At 36.9% G+C, this 18,584-nt stretch overlaps 2 protein-coding genes across 3 annotated transcripts in view; one reads left to right on the top strand and one right to left on the bottom strand.

The window, feature by feature from the left end:
* The window catches only part of galnt2 (UDP-N-acetyl-alpha-D-galactosamine:polypeptide N-acetylgalactosaminyltransferase 2), a 91,429-nt gene extending 80,465 nt beyond the window's left edge, over window positions 1-10,964 (top strand). The window contains exons 7-16 of one of the 2 annotated variants that reach the window (XM_016294168.1): window positions 481-602; window positions 3,423-3,510; window positions 5,236-5,323; window positions 6,393-6,496; window positions 7,531-7,657; window positions 8,017-8,109; window positions 8,330-8,413; window positions 8,717-8,843; window positions 10,126-10,245; window positions 10,323-10,964. In XM_016294168.1, the coding sequence (XP_016149654.1) occupies window positions 481-602; window positions 3,423-3,510; window positions 5,236-5,323; window positions 6,393-6,496; window positions 7,531-7,657; window positions 8,017-8,109; window positions 8,330-8,413; window positions 8,717-8,843; window positions 10,126-10,245; window positions 10,323-10,478 (1,109 nt within the window). In that variant the 3' untranslated portion in view covers window positions 10,479-10,964. Of the gene's footprint in view, window positions 1-480; window positions 603-3,422; window positions 3,511-5,235; window positions 5,324-6,392; window positions 6,497-7,530; window positions 7,658-8,016; window positions 8,110-8,329; window positions 8,414-8,716; window positions 8,862-10,125; window positions 10,246-10,322 lie in introns of both variants that reach the window. The other variant, XM_016294167.1, reaches the window with a different exon arrangement.
* Window positions 10,965-13,968: 3,004 nt separating this feature from the next.
* LOC107601786 (piggyBac transposable element-derived protein 5-like) overlaps window positions 13,969-18,584 on the bottom strand; it is a 28,285-nt gene continuing 23,669 nt past the window's right edge. Inside the window, exons 4-6 of the mRNA XM_016294080.1 lie at window positions 17,706-17,886; window positions 14,146-14,343; window positions 13,969-13,994 (exon numbers count right to left, since the gene is read on the bottom strand). Coding sequence (XP_016149566.1) covers window positions 13,969-13,994; window positions 14,146-14,343; window positions 17,706-17,886 — 405 coding nt within the window. The remainder of the gene's footprint in view (window positions 13,995-14,145; window positions 14,344-17,705; window positions 17,887-18,584) is intronic.

Genomic DNA, 18,584 nt, shown 5'->3' with positions numbered 1-18,584 from the left:
TATGGTAACAACCTTGTTGTTTTTTGGTAGATTTTTTTTTTTTTACATTATAAGTATTCAAATAAACATTCAGAAAAAAAATTAATTAAATCAAATTAAAAATGCAATGCATGATTAGTTATGATGCATTAACACTGATACTCCCAGAGGTTCTCCTTTTTTGCTTTTATGGCTTAATTTTGTGTTCATATTCAATAGGTGATTTTATGTCTGCTTCCCTTCATTCCCTTCAAAGAGAACTAACCTAAAAATACACGGGCATCATACCATTACTTTTTCCAAAACATCTTTTCACCAAACTTGTGAAGTACCCAAAAAAAACAGTACGTTTGACTTGTGTATGTTGGACTGGCATTATGATTCCCTAAACACTTGTGTGTAGATCATTAGGTTAGAATACAGGGAGAACAACCTACTGCATAGTTCAGTGCTTTTGAGTCTCAATCCGGTGTTTGTGTGTTGTGTTGTGTCTGTTCTCAGGCTTGATGCGATCCCGAGTCAGAGGGGCGGATGCGGCCACGGCCAATGTACTAACCTTCCTTGACAGCCACTGCGAGTGTAATGAACACTGGTTGGAGCCCCTGCTAGAAAGGGTTGCTGAGGTCAGCCATGTTTTTCTTTCTCTGTCTTATTGTTTCTTTCTCTGACAAGCAGCAAAACATTGGGTCTTACGGTTCTCAGATTTGGCAAATTAGCCATTGCTTTTGGAGGCTATAATCACATGCTTATTACAGCAGTGGATGTTTAGCAGTTCACTGCAATTGCAGATGTCAGGCCAAGATGATAAAAGAGAAGAGTAGATGAGAAGTTATTGTTTTCTTTGGCTGTTTGTCTTGATGCACAAACTGTACTTGGAGTGCCATATCATTATACCTGTTTGTATCCAATCCTGCTGTCGACTGCCAACGATTTTCAAACAAGCCATAAAGAATATTGTGAAGGGGAACTAGTGCCATTCAACACAGTGTGTTAGTACAGCATGTAGATAAGTCCTCAGTGTGTGTGCACAGGTGTGTTGAATGCAAGTAAACACACCCCAGTTGCGGATGTGCAGGTCCGCTCTGGTTCAGGATCAGATTGATCTAAAAGAAATATTTGCTTCAGTTGCATCCCTAGGCACACGTAATTACTCTGAAATTGCCTCAAGGCTTTTGACTCACAAAATAAATAACAGGGAGTAGAAGTATAAGACATAAGATATGAAAGGACAAATTACAGGCATAAATGTAGTAAGAGGTTTCATAACCCCATTTATATTGTTAGGTGTCTTCATTTTCAGCCGGATGACCCAGATAAGCACATAATCAAACTGTGGAGTTAGTGACCCCAGAATGTATCCAAGCGCTTCTTCATGATGATTATACCGAGCATGAAATAAACGTTGTCCTGTTTCTGGAGAAGTAGCTCTACACAGGACTTATATTGAAGCAAAATAATTATTATAATTTAAAATGTATGTGCATTTACATTTACTCTACCTAAATTGAAGAGTAGATCTAGTCAAGAGCTGAACTCCTAATGAATTTGTTTTTAATGGCTTTTGACATTTTTCACTTTTCGTCGTCATTAGAGTTCTTCCAGCTTTATATCAGTATTCGCCTAAACGTGAACTACTAGCAGTCAATACAATGAATTTCCTTACTGTATATTGAATATTACCAAAAAATATCATCACTAGACACAGTGTTGGGGAAAGTTACTTTTAAAAGTAATGCATTACAATATTGCATTACTCCATTAAAAAAAGTAACTAATTACGGTACTTAGTTACTTTTTTATGGAAAGTAATGCGTTACGTTACTTTTGCGCTACTTTTAAAATCTGGACAGGGCTTGCTTGCTTGTTTTTAAAATAAAAAAGTTATATTTTTGGCACATATAAAAGCCTTTTCACACCAAAAGTGAAGTGAATAAGCCTCAGGCTGAAGGGAAAGTAAATTTACGTCCGTACAGTAGAATGCAGAGGAAGAAATTCCAACACACTTCAGCAGTAAAAAAAGACACACAAATGTTTGTCTAGAGTAATTTTTGCTTATTAGTACGGTTGAACTGAATCATCGAAGGTCAGAAGCAAAGACATTGGTTAATAGAATGGGAATAAATACATAAAGGATATTTGTGTTGTTTAACATTTAATTATTGCAGGTTTGTGTCATATTCTGAGTTGCATTATTTTTATTCATTTTGAGGAATTACTGTTTTGTTTTTTTTGTTTTTTGAAAGTGTGAGTGAGATGAATTAATGCATATTCATATTTATTTTAGAACTACAGTAACATCTGATTTTTCTCAACATGGGAACAGGAGAGCTGTCAATCAATAAATTGAAAAAAAAGTCACTTGCGTTACTTATTTGAAAAAGTAACTCAGATATTCTCTTGTAAATTAAAAAGTAATGCGTTACTTTACTAGTTACTTGAAAAAAGTAAACTGATTACGTAACTTGCGTTACTTGTAATATATTACCTCCAACACTGACTAGACATATAAAAAAATAATATAAAACTTAAAACTTTGTTCCAAACGTATTAAGAATTGTATCAACCATTTTATAACCAAGCAATTTTTTACCCACCAGAAAAAAATGGATGAATTTCAAAGTATCCGCTACTGTTAAGCCTAGTTTTTACCCATATTTAGAGAAAGTTTAATATTATTGAATTGCTTTATTCAAACATTGACATTCTGTTATGCTGAGAAAAGTTTTACAGGAGCCATCGTTCTAATCAAACAATGATTTTGTGGTTTCAAAATGTTTAATTCAAGAAGTAAAATACAGTAAAATAAAGTTTAAAATAATCAAGACATGTTGTTTTTATTCAGCAAAGCACTTTTAGTATTTCACTAAATGAACTGAAGACGGATATTTAATTTGAATGTATTAATATAACGAACCGTATTTATTGTACCTACATGCTTATGAAAATTGCCATGTGGAAACATTCCAGCACGGTGACAAATGAATTTGTTACTTCAGAGGTGAAGCCACAGTTGGGATGATTTGATTGGTCAGGGTGTCCCAGAATTGTCATGATGAATACTGGAAGATGTCTGAGAAGCAATGCATTTATATTTAGTGTTAAATTCTCCACACTTATCACGTAGAGTTGATTGCCTGTCTTTTCTGGAGTGTTTAACTCCTAGCACTCAACTCTAAATACTCCAGTCATGTGTCGGCGACGCTCACAAGATTAATGGGATTTTCCTAGGTATTTCTGATGGATTTGCCGTGATTCGTAACGGCAGTGCAGTGCACATTTCTTAATGTCAGGACTTTCAGCGATTTTAATTCTGGTTGAATTTTATTGTTTCTATCAGATACATCTTAAGAATGCATTGTAGCAGAGATGTGAGAAGTCATCTCGTTTCATATGCTTGTTCAGTACTGTCAGCCCAGCTTCACATCATTTGTTGTTCTCGGCAGGATAAGACTCGGGTTGTGTCGCCTATCATAGATGTCATTAACATGGACAATTTCCAGTATGTGGGGGCATCTGCAGATCTTAAAGGAGGTAAATCTCTTTCATCAGCTCCTATTTCCTCACAACACTTCAATCACTATCCAGTCTATTGCTTTGGATTGTGTGCATGTGTCTGATATGATTGCATCCATTCATGCATGTATTTGCGTGTGTTTATGGGTAGTACAGCAGATGGCATTTATTATATTTCATGTGCAGGGCTATATTGTGTGTGAGGTACTGTATGTTTAGATGCATGTTTGGAGTGAAAGCAATACAGAGAGCATTTGTGGAGGCAGCGCAATGTGCAGAAGAGTGAGAGAGCATGATGAGTCTCCAAAAGAGAAAATGTCCTTTTGGAATGGAAACCATTTGATTGATTTTTGTCTGGGGGTTTTAGGCATAATAGCTCTATCTCTGAGTGGAATAGCTTTTCCTCTGTGAGCTTTGAGGTCTCAGGATGCAGTGGGAAATAATATGGAAATGGATCTATCCATGTTGGTATCGCTGTATTTTATAAAGCAGCATGTTATAAATATAATTTTATTTATATGGGCTTTTTTCACCACATTCTGGTTCCGTGTGTGCTGGTTAACCGGCATTTAGACTTTATCTAGCATTATCTCTATTCTAAAAAAAGTAGTTTGTAAAGCAGTACCAAAACGTTTGAAACGGTAGGATGCTACATTATTGTTACTTTGATAAGCTGCATCTTGAATTTGGGGATTAAAATGGTTATTTACAGTTCTTACTACTGTTTTTTTTTTAATCTCCTCTCCATAAATGTCTGCTATTAATTCAGCAAACAGTTAAAATACATACTCCATTTAAACTTATTGCAGATTTTGTTTCTGAATATTTAAGAAAATTGAATTGTGAAATCATCATTTCTAGTTTTTATTATATTATTAATATTTACATATTTATTTATTCTTTATATATATATATATTTTTTTTAGTACTTTATTAATTTTAGTAATTGTCATATTTATTAAGTTTCAAGTACTTCTATTTAGCTTTAGTTTTTGTCATTTTATTACTTCAGCTTAAGCTTATTTCACTTAATTGGCAAGTCAGCATTTCTAAGTTTTTGGTGTAATAAATATAATAGAATTTATATCAGCTTTATTTCAGTTACCGATAACCATTTTTAATTTCGTGTCCGTATACATAAGAAATTCTCCCATTCCATTTTATAAAATGTTCAGCGTACCAAATGTAGCCACCTTGTTTATTTGCATACTGTATTGTGATCGTTTTCTTTTTTCTTACATTTATTTCACCATCTAAAGCTACCGAGTGTCACATTTTATGTTGATTCTTGTGTACAGCCGACAGAAAACAAGAGGCATTGGGAAAATAAGACATGCCAACAGCAAGGTTTTAAGGATACAGCATTCACACAGAGCCAAAGCCTAACCCCCACGATTACTTAAAACTTTAAGACTATTCTTTTGCTGTTTGGCAAGCTATGGTTTTTCCTACTGGTAATGCAAATGTGGTTTTAATCCAGCTTTGTGTAAAATGTCTTTTCATGAAAAGAAATGTTACATGAACACATTTGAATGCTGTGCACTGAATAGATACTGCATGCTGTCAAAGTAGCATGATAGTATGCTGTTCTGAACAAAGCTTCAGTCTTTTCATCAGTGAAGTTCATCAGAATCAGCAATATGCTCCCTTATTCCCTTACCTGACACATGGCTGAGCAGGGCATTGAACCTACATTTAAAATCAGACTTCATCCCTAATGTAATGTGTCTAATCTTTATCCAGGTTTTGATTGGAATCTAGTTTTTAAATGGGACTACATGACCCTGGAACAAAGACGAGCACGGCAGGGAAACCCCATTGCTCCTATCAAGTAAGAATTAGTCTCTCTTCTTAAATATCCACACTACAAATATTTTGGATCATGAACCGGTCAGTCGGTAATGGATTATTGACCGATGACTACTTTTTATTCTTCTCACACTGTTCTCTAATTAATTCAGTGTCAACTGTTTAATCTATAGACTCTCTTGAAACAGAACTCCAGCTATAGGAGTGCAGTCTGTTTTTTATTTTTTAAGACTGCGTTCTTGAAGATTTAGGCTTTCAGTTTTCGTTTGGTTTCATTTTTGTACTTCAGCTTAACCTTATTTCACGTAGTTGCAAAGTTGACATTTCTAATTTGAGTTTTTTAAAAGTTTTTAATGTAATATTCATAATGTAATTTATTTGAGCTTTATTTCATTGACAAAAACTAAGTTTTTTATCGTTTCAGTTAACAATAACAACACTTAATGGCTGGAGTGCTAGAGTAATTTTTTTGAAGATTTTCTTGTGCAACTTCTATGCTCTCAACACTGCATTATTATTGGTAAAATAATACACGCGGGTCAACATGGGAAAAGAATCCCCTAAAGTTCTTGTAATAACAAAACAAGTTTGTCCCAGGATCCCATGTGCTTGCTTGCTTGCTTGTTTGTAAAAGGTCTGTTCTCCGGGGAATGACTCGAATCATTAACAGCTGAAGGCGAGCGGAAAAGAGAAAGTAAGGTGTGAAGCAACCGAAATGGGGGATTGCATGGAGGGTGCATTGCTGTGATGTGAAATCTCAATCACCGTGCAGTGGCTACATTAAAAGTACATTAAGATAATAAACAGTGTGGTGCCTTTATGGGATGTGCTGTATAAAAGTCATGACACCGCTCTCTTCATTCTCATTTAATGATTCCAGTGTTGTTTAATGACTTTGTTTATGAGGCTGTGATCAGATTGCTCTATCACAGCATTGGAGAGTGAAATGAGCACAAAGTTTTAAGTCACAAATGGCCACATCGCCAGTGTATCAGATAACTTCTTAGTATATTTTTAATAGAAAGTTCTATGACGTGTATAAAGTTCTAAGTAAGTCCAAGATTTGATGTTGTGTTGCTTGTGTTGTCCAGGACTCCCATGATTGCTGGTGGCCTTTTTGTAATGGACAAGAACTACTTTGAAGAGCTGGGCAAGTACGACATGATGATGGATGTGTGGGGCGGTGAGAATCTTGGTGAGTGGACGCTTTATTTCTCTAAATGCCCTGCATTTCGTATGTTGTGCTGGGACAAGCTGATTGGAGCTGACTGACAGAAGACACAGTGGATCTTCTCAATCTACCAGTGTGTCCTATATTGTTTATATTGAAGATTTGCTTATTCAAAGTGTCCCCAAAAATGTATCTGGACTCATATTGCATTATATAAGGGAAAGGGAAATTATCTAATGCATATATTTTTATTTCTACTAAATTAATTTGAATGCATATTACATTGTAATTGCTATTTATGAACTCTTAAGTAGGTTCTATTTATGAGGGCTTAAAGGCAGTGTGAATTTGTACATCCACTAAAATTATTTTAGGACCATGAAAAATGACTTTGAAAAAGGTCAGCATTAATTGTTTACAAAAGCCACATGGTTTAATTTAATGCAGTGTAATTCCTAAATCTGTGTCTCATTGATGTGACATAAGTGTTCAAATCCTATGTGGCATCTCTGTATATGAATACTGAAAATGAAATCATGGTACTTCTGTATCATTAGATTATATGAGAGAATGCCTTACTCAGCCAGAAATGTAAGGGGCAATTTATATCACCTCTGAAGAACTATTGCTTTTTTATATTATTAGCAACGAGACTTGAATAGAAAACTGCAGTGTAAGACTCAATGAGGTAGAGTTTTTCAGGTTTTGTCATAATGTCTGTGGCATGATGGATTCTGAAAGAAAATCCTTACTCATTCCACAAACACAGCACTTTTCTCTGCTAGGCTGCTTGTGGAAAAGTCTACAACAGCTCCAGAAATGATCCATCAGCATGGAATAAAGTTGCATTTTGCATGTGTGTGTCTGAAGAAGTTTGCAAAGACCAAGGAGTTTCACAAAGAAGAGCTTTTTTTGTTTATTTGAATAAAAATCAGGTGCAATTATGAGTTTTGACCCTTTGCCTTATTTTCCCATTTGGAAATGTACATTTATGAACTGGCTGTTTGTGTGTTTTGTGATATGTCTTATTAATCTCTGGCTGCTGTTGTGATCTTCAGAGATCTCATTCCGGGTCTGGCAGTGCGGAGGCAGTCTGGAGATCATTCCCTGCAGTCGAGTGGGTCACGTCTTCAGGAAACAGCATCCATACACTTTCCCAGGGGGCAGCGGCACTGTCTTTGCCAGGTATACATCGAATTATGTTATGTTATCATTTGAAAGTTTGGGATTAATAATTTTATTTGTAAAGTTTTGTAATCTTCGGTTTTGTGATTGCTCAAACCATATGAGCCCTTTATTATTCTGGATCATGTTCTCCACCCAGTGGGTGGATGCAGCACTGCAGCCGGTGATAAGTGAGATGTTGAGGTAGTGCAGTTGAAATTTAATTATAAAGCACCCGGTAACTTGCTGCAGAAGGTCCATTAGTGTTGAAGTTAGATTCAGGAATAATGTAGTAGACATGTTATGGTCATTAGCAGAGCATCAGTATCTCTTCATAAAATGTATAATTTACTCTCGTGTGCTTGTGCTTGTCTTTGTAGGAACACAAGGCGAGCGGCAGAGGTTTGGATGGATGATTTTAAGAACTTCTACTACGCTGCTGTGCCCTCAGCCCGTAATGTGCCCTATGGCAAGTAAGTGTGGATCAGTCTTAATTTACAAATATTATTGCTAAGGAAAAGTTTGGAATAGAGTAAGACATTTGTTTTCTTTAACATGTGAAGATCGCTCACTGCCAAGGCCACGAGAGGCCACTAATTTCAGACTCAGCTAAAAGTTCTGAAGTTCTCTGTTTTGATAGATTTAGACCTCCAAATGAACTCCACATGACTGGCTTTCCCTCATTATTTCCAGCATTCAGAGCCGGCTGGAAATGAAGAAGAGGTTGGGCTGTAAACCATTTAAGTGGTACCTGGAGAACGTCTATCCTGAGCTACGGTAAAATAGCTGTTGGATTACTTTGACCGTATTTACACCTGCTAGTCTGTGAAGTTTTGTGCATAGGTATATATGAGCTTTTTGCTTTCTGTGCATAAACCTTTGATTTGGCACAATGATTGATAAAGTGTAAACGGAGTCTTTAATGTTTTCACGTAATGTTTAAATGTGCCAGCAGTTTTAATTTAAGTCTAGACATGTAAATTTAAAGTAATTGAACTTTATTAGTCGACAACCAGTGAATGCAGTTCAAAAGGTTGTGTAATTGGTCCCTAACTCGTTTATTGTTTCTGTCTTGTTTAGGGTCCCTGATCATCAGGACATAGCCTTTGGAGCACTACAGCAGGGTCAGAACTGTCTGGACACACTGGGACACTTTGCTGACGGCGTGGTGGGGGTGTATGAGTGCCACAATGCAGGGGGCAATCAGGTACCAATCCAATCTCAGGTACTGAACAGTCTTATGTCAGGTGTGGCAGCAGAGCACTGGGTGATGGACTCGGCAGTGAGTTTGGGTTCGTTTAAATGAGCGATGCACTTGTGGAGGGTGGGCGACGTATAAATAAGGGCCACATGGTAGTTTCTGGATTAGTTTTATCTGTGTTTATCATCACAGTGTGCAAGTCTGATGGATTTAAATGGTTAATCACACTTACACATGTACAGTCAAACCAAAAATTATTCAGACACCAGATATAATTATTTGATATTTTTTACTAGTTGGTGCAGGACACTATAGTTAATTTATGTAAGTGAGGATAGCAAGATAAAGTAAACTGTGACATATTATACCCAAAAATTCTTCATACAGTGGACTACCAGTAAAACTGATTAAACAATTGCGACCAAAAATTATTAAAATACTTTGACCTGACCATGATTTGTCTACTTGTACTTGTCTATTTGAATATGAAAAATAAATCTATAACATAACATAACCTAATATAGTGACTAGTTAAAATTACAAGTATAAAAGTATAATGAAAATAATAATAATGTGACTAGTTTCCTAATGGTAATAATGCGAAACTAGTGGTAATATAGAAAAATAAATACATTTTAATACAATATAAAAATTGCATATAGGTGTAGATTTATTAAGGTGCATGCAAACTAATTATGAAAGATTTATCAACATGCTTTTGTTCCTTTTTTTTGCATTTTGTTTATTTTAATATATAACCTAATTTATATATTAATTTATTTGCTCAAAAATGCAGTACAACAGTAATATTGTGCAATGTTATTACATTTTTAAATAATTGTAATATACTTTGAAATGTAATTTATTGCTATGATGGCTAAGATGAAGTTTCAGTAGCAGTCTTCAGTGTAACATGATCCTTCAAAAATCATTCATTCTAATATTCATATTTATTGTATGTATTATAAGTCATTTGTATTTTTATTTAGATGAATATAAATTATATTAATAACCTACCTTTTATGTTATTTTCACCATTTTAAACGCCTTTTTTACTTGGAGCTCACAAAAACGGCATAATTATAAAAGAATTAGCAGCATGCTTTTTTTTGGGTGGATTACAGCAGCATATCACGTCACATAACATCTCAAAACTTCTTAAACTTATGTACATTTCAGAAAATAGCAGCCTCTCACCAAGCCGTTTTTTTCCGTTAAGTTCCTGTGTAGATTAATGTGGGTGTATTTTCGGCAAATGCTCCCTACTTACCATGATTCTCATGAACAGGAATGGGCCCTGACTAAAGACAAATCAGTCAAACACATGGACCTTTGCCTGACGGTGGTGGATCGCACCGCTGGCTCACAGATCAAACTGCAGGGCTGCAGGGAGAACGACAGCAGACAGGTGAGCATGCTGTGCTCAAAGCAGGGGTTTGGAGGAGGATTTTCAACATCATCATCATCATTGTGTTTCTATTGCAGAAATGGGAGCAGATCGACAACAACTCCAAACTGCGGCATGTGAGCAGCAATCTGTGCCTGGACAGCCGGAGCGCGCGGAACGGAGGCCTGACGGTGGAAGTGTGCAGCCCGTCGCTCACCCAGCAGTGGAAGTTCACTCTCAATCTGCAGCCGTAGCTTGACACGCCGATCCCAGCCCTCCCCTTCTCGCCCTCGGACAGCCCGTGCTGGGCACGCACTCGCCCCTCAGAGATAATCGCTGCCCAGATACAGACTCAGGGCCGCCTCGGTGCGGTCTGGTGGTCCTCGAGGGCCACGGGGCAATGAAAACACAAACAAGATGATGACTATTTCCATCTAACTATATACCTCACTGTTTCATCTGTTGTCCAGCTTTTGGAAAGTGAATCTTAAGCGTCTAAACTGTATCGAAACCATGTTTGGGATTTTATTTTCTTCTTGTTTTCCAATCTAAAGGATCCATTTTTGGTCTTCCTTAATTTTTGCCTTTTTGTGTCTCGTTTTCTTGAATTCCAGCTCCTTTTTTTTTTTTTTTACAATGGACATCCATTGTTCTTTTATTTTTCTAGTCACGTTACCAATATTGTTGAATGTAAATGACGTTTCATGGAGGCTCCCTTCCTGCGCTGTGATTGGACTGGATTTTAGTTTGGGTTGGTTTAATTTGTGGGATCGAGGGGAGGACTCATTTGTTGTGCGCACCGTCACAGACACACTTTGTGGAGGACAACGGCAGCCTTGTGTTTTTCGGCTCGCGGTGCTCACTCAAAAAGAGCGGGGAAAAAATCAAGATACCTTTTTTTTGTTGTTGTTTCCTAGTTTCTATTAAATTGTCAATTTGTCGTTTTCTGTTAAAGGTGCAATGTGTAAAGATTCAACCTGTTTCCCGTAAGGGCCCCTGGTGTGTTCTGAAGGAGAACCGAGACATTGTACAGAACGTGACTGCTGGAATCACATACTGTAGCACTGGCTGCTAACAAATCAGTATCTAAAACATGTCTTCAAACACAAACAATTGTTTCTCAGCCACACTAATCATTTATTTCTTAATTCTATGTAGCCTTTTTTTCTTCGCCAAGTGTATTACGTCAGATAATCATGTTAATAACCTGGTAACTCCAAGCAGAGGCTGATCTGAATCTTTGATCCTGTCTTCTTGGGTTTCGAGCAAAGATGGATGTGTATTACTCCTCATCTTCTGTGATTTCTTTCTTCTGACTTTGTGCAGTACATGATCTGGATCATAATATGGGCATTGGAAAAGCTTCTTTCCTGCCTCCTTAAAATCCTGGATCTTTTATTCGCAAGATCGATCTTGATCCTCAGCAGCCGTGGCCAAACATGACACATTATATCACTACTTGAGCATCCTTCTTTTCATGGTTAAAAGTTACTGCCTTTGTTATCCATGATACTGTAAGGAAAATGTGAGTTGTTTTTGTGTGTGTGTGTGTGTGACTGTGTTTCTAAGCAGCTTTCAAAGAAGTATGCATTTGAGAAGCATCTGAAGTCACAATAGAGAAACGCAACACGGTTTTGTGTTTGTCCTTTTAATTAGCAGTTTATTCATGCCCCTGAAATACTTTTTCACATCCAAACCTTGTAAATTATTGTGGTACTTCGGTTGATTTTAACAAAACTAGTGTTGCTGTAAATCCAACAGACAAAGAAGCCTGTGATATGTGAAACAATCATTTAACCCACCTGCATTTCATGTATAACGCCGTAGCAATTCTGACTAACTTATTGTAGGCTAGGGAATCCAGACTAAATGAGTCCCTGACTGGCTTTCAGTCAGCTTAGTCAGCAGACAAGAGGATTTACCATCTGACAGTAAGGAAGGATTGTTCAGTTTTCTGCTGTACCTTAGCAACGAGATCTTCTGGTTTGTTAGTAGCATGAATCATGCTTTTACTGATCACAAGCATAAATGTAGATTTTTAAGGTTCTTAATATTGTTTTGGGAGTCGATTACAATAGGTCTACATGCATGCAAAATACGCTTTTGTTTTCTCAAATATAACCTCATTCTCAAATGATTCGTTCGAAGCAGTTCTAAGATTCAGTCTCTCTAAACCCCTCCTTTCCATGAGCCTACTCTGCTCTGATTGGTCTGATGGCCCAGTCTGTTGTGATTGTTCTACCGAGTACAGTGTGTGTTGGAAACGATACACCTATTGCAATAGTTCTGTATTTTAAACGCTCGATAGAAAATACAAACATCTATTATTTATCATACGTGTGGGTTATAATTCAGTGGAGCCAGCTAGTTCAAATAAACTGGGTACTGAGCCATCTTTCAAGAGCAAGCGTTTTGTGAATCCCGTGTTGAACCATCCCAGATTAGAGAAGCAGTTGTCAGTAAAATGACGGGAATTCAAAAAAAAAAAAAAAAGATTGTGGTTGTACTGCTAGTTGTACAATGGAAAAAATAAATAAAATTTAACCACTGATTCTTTGCAGCGAACGAATTTACTTTCACAGCGTCTTCTCGACATGATGTTTAAAACATGAACAAGCTACAGTGTTTGAGGGCGGGTCAAGTTGTTCGCAGACGGCCAGCGTAGAACATAGGTGGGAATTATGCAAATGTGTTACACCATGAGTGGGATTCGAATTACTGATGACTCATTTAGGCTGTTCAGAGTCTGTCATTTCTTTTGGGAAACAATAACTTTATTTATTTACTTTTTTTATTTCTACTTTCTTACATTCACATTGAAATTACAGTTCTAAATTCTGTGTGCAACCTCAGTTCAAATTCTGGAACTGGATTAGAAAATAAAAGGCATTCTCTGTTCAATTTTGAATGGCACACAACCTTGGTAGGTGTCCTTTCTGTATAATCACTCATCATATAACCCATGCATCATCATCTAAATTTTTTATCTGAGTCACATGTAATTAAATTAGAATCAAAAACATGATGTCACTTAAACATAATGGGTAAGAAGTCCCAGTCATTAGATCTGTACCATTATGAACCCTCTGATATTGTCAGCGTACAATTAACTGCCATCTGTTGCATTCAGTAGTAATCTACTGCTCATTAGAGCTCAATCTACTGCCTTCCTCAGGAGTGCTTGTGGCATGTAAATTACAATGCTGGCACTTTTTGAAAATTAAAATGGGTTATTTTGAGTCCTAAAGACTATGGGGAAAAGCAATGAAAGTATTTTATAGACTACGGATTTACAAAATGTCTAAAAGTTGATGCTGTATACCGGTGGGAACTAAAACTGAGTTTTAGTTCAGGTTATGTATAAAAAAACTTGGCAGAGCTTTAGCACTGAGTTTTCATTGAAACTGTTTAGCCCCTTTAATCAAAAGCAACACCTGCTCTCAAAGAGGAGCAGAAAAAGATTTTACTATATAAATGGATTATTTCAGATTCCAGAGAATGAAATATAAATCGTAATTTAATCTCCCTTTTGCCTGACCTCATAAACCAGGAGCAATGCTATTTGTTTACCATATAGATATAGCTAGATATACCTTTTGACAATGTGAAGTGCTTTGATCACTTCATGCATATATTTGCTTTTTGATTGGATTGTAATAGAAAGAAAAAGGGAATACGTTTTTATAATGATAAAATTGACGCAGCTCAATGCTTTATATCTCTCTCTAATGAAAATGCCTAGTATCAGCGCTGACATTTCTCATTTTCTGCTGTCAGAATGGATCAAAGCTTATCAAAGAAAAGTGAAGACCGATGCAATACGACGAGACTGCCTTTTATAATCCTATGATGTGCACAATATCCACTTAATCCACAATCATCGGTGTAAATGTGCATGCTTCCTTTTATTTGATTTCTTACCTTCTTTAGTGGGAGAGTAGGCGTTAGTGAGGAACCTGAAGTTGCCTTTGTTGTACCAATTGATTATGGACATATTGCCTCTCATCTTAATGTGAGACTGGCCACGTTGCTGTGGAGCCTCGGTATTGATCAGCATAGACTGAGGAAGACCTGTACAATCACTCTTCCTAGTGCTCAGCAACCCACAGCAGTAGATGCCTGCAAGAGAAGGAACATATTACAGAAAAAAAAAAAAAATCCATCTCTGGAGCTGGCTGAGAATTAATATTTAGCCTGAACATTCAGTGTATGGCAAAACAAGTGTTCACATTTGAATGCTGATAGGATGAATAAAGGTCACATGAATAGACCCCTGTGTGTGTGATCTATAAAGCTGTGAGCAGATAGATGTCTTGTCCACAGCAGCACTGCCAGACGCTGCAGCCTATCTGAACGTGGCCTAGAAATCTGATATAAGATTGGAGATGTGATGATTATTCATCCTCCCCGCATGGGAAAAGGGCGTGACTAATCTTTTCTTGAAGATTTTCATCTCCATCCTATATACTTATGCAATGAACAAAGTGCTGTCAAATGTCCTTAAAACTTGAAATAAATAAAAATAAAATAAAAATGAATAAAAACTATGTAGACACAAAAAACGAATAAAATGACGAAAACTTAAAGGGGTCATATGATGCGATTTCAATTTTTCCTTTCTCTTTGGAGTGTTTCAAGCTCTTGGTGCATAAAGAAGATCTGTAAAGTTGCAAAGACTAAAGTCTCAAATCCAAAGAGATATTCTTTATAAAAGTTAAGAGTCAACCACGCCTCAGGCTCGTTCTAACACGCCCCCACATGTCTAAATCACGATGTGGGAAGATTTGCATAACGCCGCCCAAATGTTCACGCAAAGAAAGAAGGCGTAACTTTTATTCTCGCTGTAGTATTGTTGCTGCCGCCATGTCGTGAAGGCGCTGTGTGTTTCGTTGTGAAAGCGAAACTACTTTGTTTGGTCTTCCAAAAGAGGACGATACCCGCTTCGTCATGCCTGGAGCTGATCCGTGCTGGTCGCTGAGGAAATACATCAACTTTGCGCTGTGGATCGCCGGATCGGCTTTCACCGTGGACGAAGCGGAGTCCAGCCCGGGGTCGTCACATGTGGTTGCCGCAAGCCCTCCGCCGTGCCGTTCTCTAGCCCGCTGGCCTCCGCTCACTCTAGCCGGCCTCTGCTCACTCTAGCCCGCCGTGTGTGACGCTGTGTTTCTTTGTGAAAGCGAAACTACTTTGTTTGGCCTTCCAAAAGAGGACATGACTAAAAATCAGTGGTTAAATTGTATTTACAACACTGTTCCAGAACAGTTCAACCCAAATATTCAGATGTGTGCAGCACATTTTATGGAGGCCCGTTTCCTAATCCTGGGAGAGTAGACTACAATGCCGGCTGTTCTGACTCACAGACTGTAAGCACATTTTTTATATTTAAAGAATTTGCCACTGACGATTCAAACGCGAGTTTTGAGCAGTGTAGAGAAGTCTTGTTGTTTGTCATTTCTCCGATTACAAATGCAGATATGGTTTTATGTTTACATGGCGCGATGCAATGCAACACGTAAAAAGACAGAATAAGTCATTATAATCCATAATTATGTCCCCACTGGATGCAACGAATGCCTCGTTTATAATGGGTTTTCATGTTTTTGAATCATTGCTCCGGCCTGACAGGGCATCATCACAATATGGTGAGGGGCGTAACATTTCCGTCACACGCTTGAGGTATTCGGCCAATCACAACGCACTGGATAGCTGGCCAATCAGAGCACGCCTCGCTTTTCAGACCGATGAGCTTTGTAAAAATCGACGCGTTTCAGAAAGGTAGGGCATAGAGGAGAAACACTAATGTACCGTATGTGGAAAATAATGTGTTTTTTTTACCTTAAACCGCATAAACATTTCATTACACCAAATAAAATTTTCTTTTTAGCAACATCATATTAAAAAAAAAGAAAAAACTAATTTAAAATATATATATAACCCTACATTAGTATTTCAGTAATACTAAAATAACGCTGCAGGACATTCCTCATCAATGAAATTGCATTACACAACATGAACCTGATGCTGTGTGAAATGAATGTAACAGCTGGGGCAAAAATGCCTGAACAGCAGTTTTGGGGAAGCTGCTCTAAAACTGTCATGATACAAGATCCTCTTAATTCAAAGCAGTTAAAGTAGGCCTAGTTAAATACTCTTTTAAATTAATTTCCTTCACCACAACTACTAGTGAAAAGTAGCTAAGTACACTGAAGCTATTTAGAAGGGCAATATCTTTTTTAAATACTGTATATATTTGTATGAAATAAAATGTATTTGTACAGAGAAGAATTATATGATGATAGCATTAAAATAGATGAGATAATTATGCTAAATGACAACGATAAAATTAGAAAACCAGCTATAAACAGAGATAAGGTCTAAGTAAGCACTTGGCTACAAAGAAAAACTATGTAAAAACCATCAAAAGTCACTGCTTTACATGAACTCTCTGAGTCTGAACAAACCAATTCACTGAACTGGACATATGTTGTTCAGCCGAGTGATATTTCATGTTTGCTCTTGGTATGAATAACAGACCATTTGTCAGCAATTTGTTGTGCAGTTTTGCTCAAGCATTCGAGCTTGTTTGTTTTTCAGCATTTGTGTTTGTAATGGCGAACTGCTCGGCTGGATTCAGCTCCGAGAAGGATTCCTTGGACTTTGATTCAAATCAAACAACTTGTCTCTTAAAGCATTCATCAAAAGAACTGACTCATAATAGTATTTCTTCCCTCATTATAGTAAATTGTTTATTAATCAGACATGTTGTATGACGTATTTGCTTGCAGCCTGTTATGACAATTCTACAGAAAGCCATTTTTTCCCTTATAAGAATGCAAAAATAAATGATTTACTTTGCTGTGGCACTTAATCGTGATATTAAATAAAAGCGTTTTACATTTTCATAGCGTTCCACAATGTTAAGTTTGAGAAAAGCTACACTGCTTTTAAAACAGCTGAGCTACCGTCACGCTATTGAAAAGTCACCACTTTTAGTTAATTACTCCCTAAATACTACAGAACAGTAGTGTATGAGGCTGAATAAGGCTATGTATGAAGCTGATATATACATTCTACATGACATTCAAGACTTAGTTCTCTAATAATGTAAAAGGTTTTGATTCAAATGTAGAGAGAAAAAAACCCCAGCCTAATCAGCCTAATCCACAGCTGTGTTAACATTCATTCCTTGCTGCCCAGCTGGAGCCTTTCAAATAATCTTTGAGTATGAAACACGTGTTTGCTGTGAGAACTCAAGGTCAACTTCCTCTCACTCTCTCCATTTATTCCTTGCCACAGGATGCTGTCACCGTGTAATTAAAAACTGCAGAGGATGAGGGACATCAGATGGAGACAAGATTAAAGAGAAGGGGAAAAAAGAAGCAAAGCAAAGCCAAGGCAGAATTCACTGAGAGAAGTAGAGCAGATAAGGATGCAAGGAACTGACAGATGCAATACTGTTGCACATGAGTTACAGCACCTACCCTGTTTCTCAAATTCCTGAAACAAGTTTAGACTTGTGATGCTTGGGCCAGTGAAGATGATTGCATTACGGCCAGCCAGATTCTGACAGAGCTGCTTGGCCACCAGACTGTGAAGCTGGGGTTTATTTTTCAGCGTGTCCAAACCATCTGGACCTGGACCCTCCTTTAGATGGACATAGATCTGGTGAGGAAGAAACACAGTGTCACTGTGCCAGAAATAAATTATTTACATTTCACATTCTGGATATTATGGTGAATGATTTGGCATTCTGATATGTGATGCCTTCTTTTCATGATCAAATCAGTCTAATCTTTTTCTTAAATATACTTCAAAATTGACTCTGATTTGAATGTTTGAGGTGAGCATGTTTGTTTGTCTTTTAAAGAAATTAATGTTTTTATTCACATCAGGCAAAGATGCATTAAATTAATCAAAAGGGACAGTAAAAACATTTATAATTTTACATTTATTTCTATTTCGAATAAATGCTGTTCTTTCGATATTTTTTTAATTCATCAAAGTATCCTGAAAAAATGTATCAGTTTGCACAAAAATGTTTTCAAAATTGATAATAATAAAGAAATGTTTCTTGAGCAGCAAATCAGCATATTAGAATCATTTCTGAAGGATTGTGTGACACTGAAGATTGGAGTAATGTCTTTAAATTGTAATATTATTTCACAATATTATTGTTTTACTGTATTTTGATCACATAGCCTTGGTGAGCATAAGAGACGTATTTCAAAAACATAAACATTAAATGGTATTGTACATCAGAAATACTGAAGTAAGGACAATAAGGACAATAAATTCTGTTGTCTGTTTGGCTCACTCCTGTAGCGTCTGCGTAGGATCATGCATGATAGTTGGACTGTTTA

The sequence above is a fragment of the Sinocyclocheilus grahami genome, unplaced genomic scaffold (genome assembly GCF_001515645.1).
Source record: "Sinocyclocheilus grahami isolate Dianchi unplaced genomic scaffold, SAMN03320097.WGS_v1.1 scaffold313.1, whole genome shotgun sequence".
Lineage (NCBI taxonomy): Eukaryota > Metazoa > Chordata > Actinopteri > Cypriniformes > Cyprinidae > Sinocyclocheilus > Sinocyclocheilus grahami.
The sequence above is the reverse complement of the archived record's forward strand: the minus strand, read 5'-3'. Positions and strand labels throughout refer to the sequence as shown.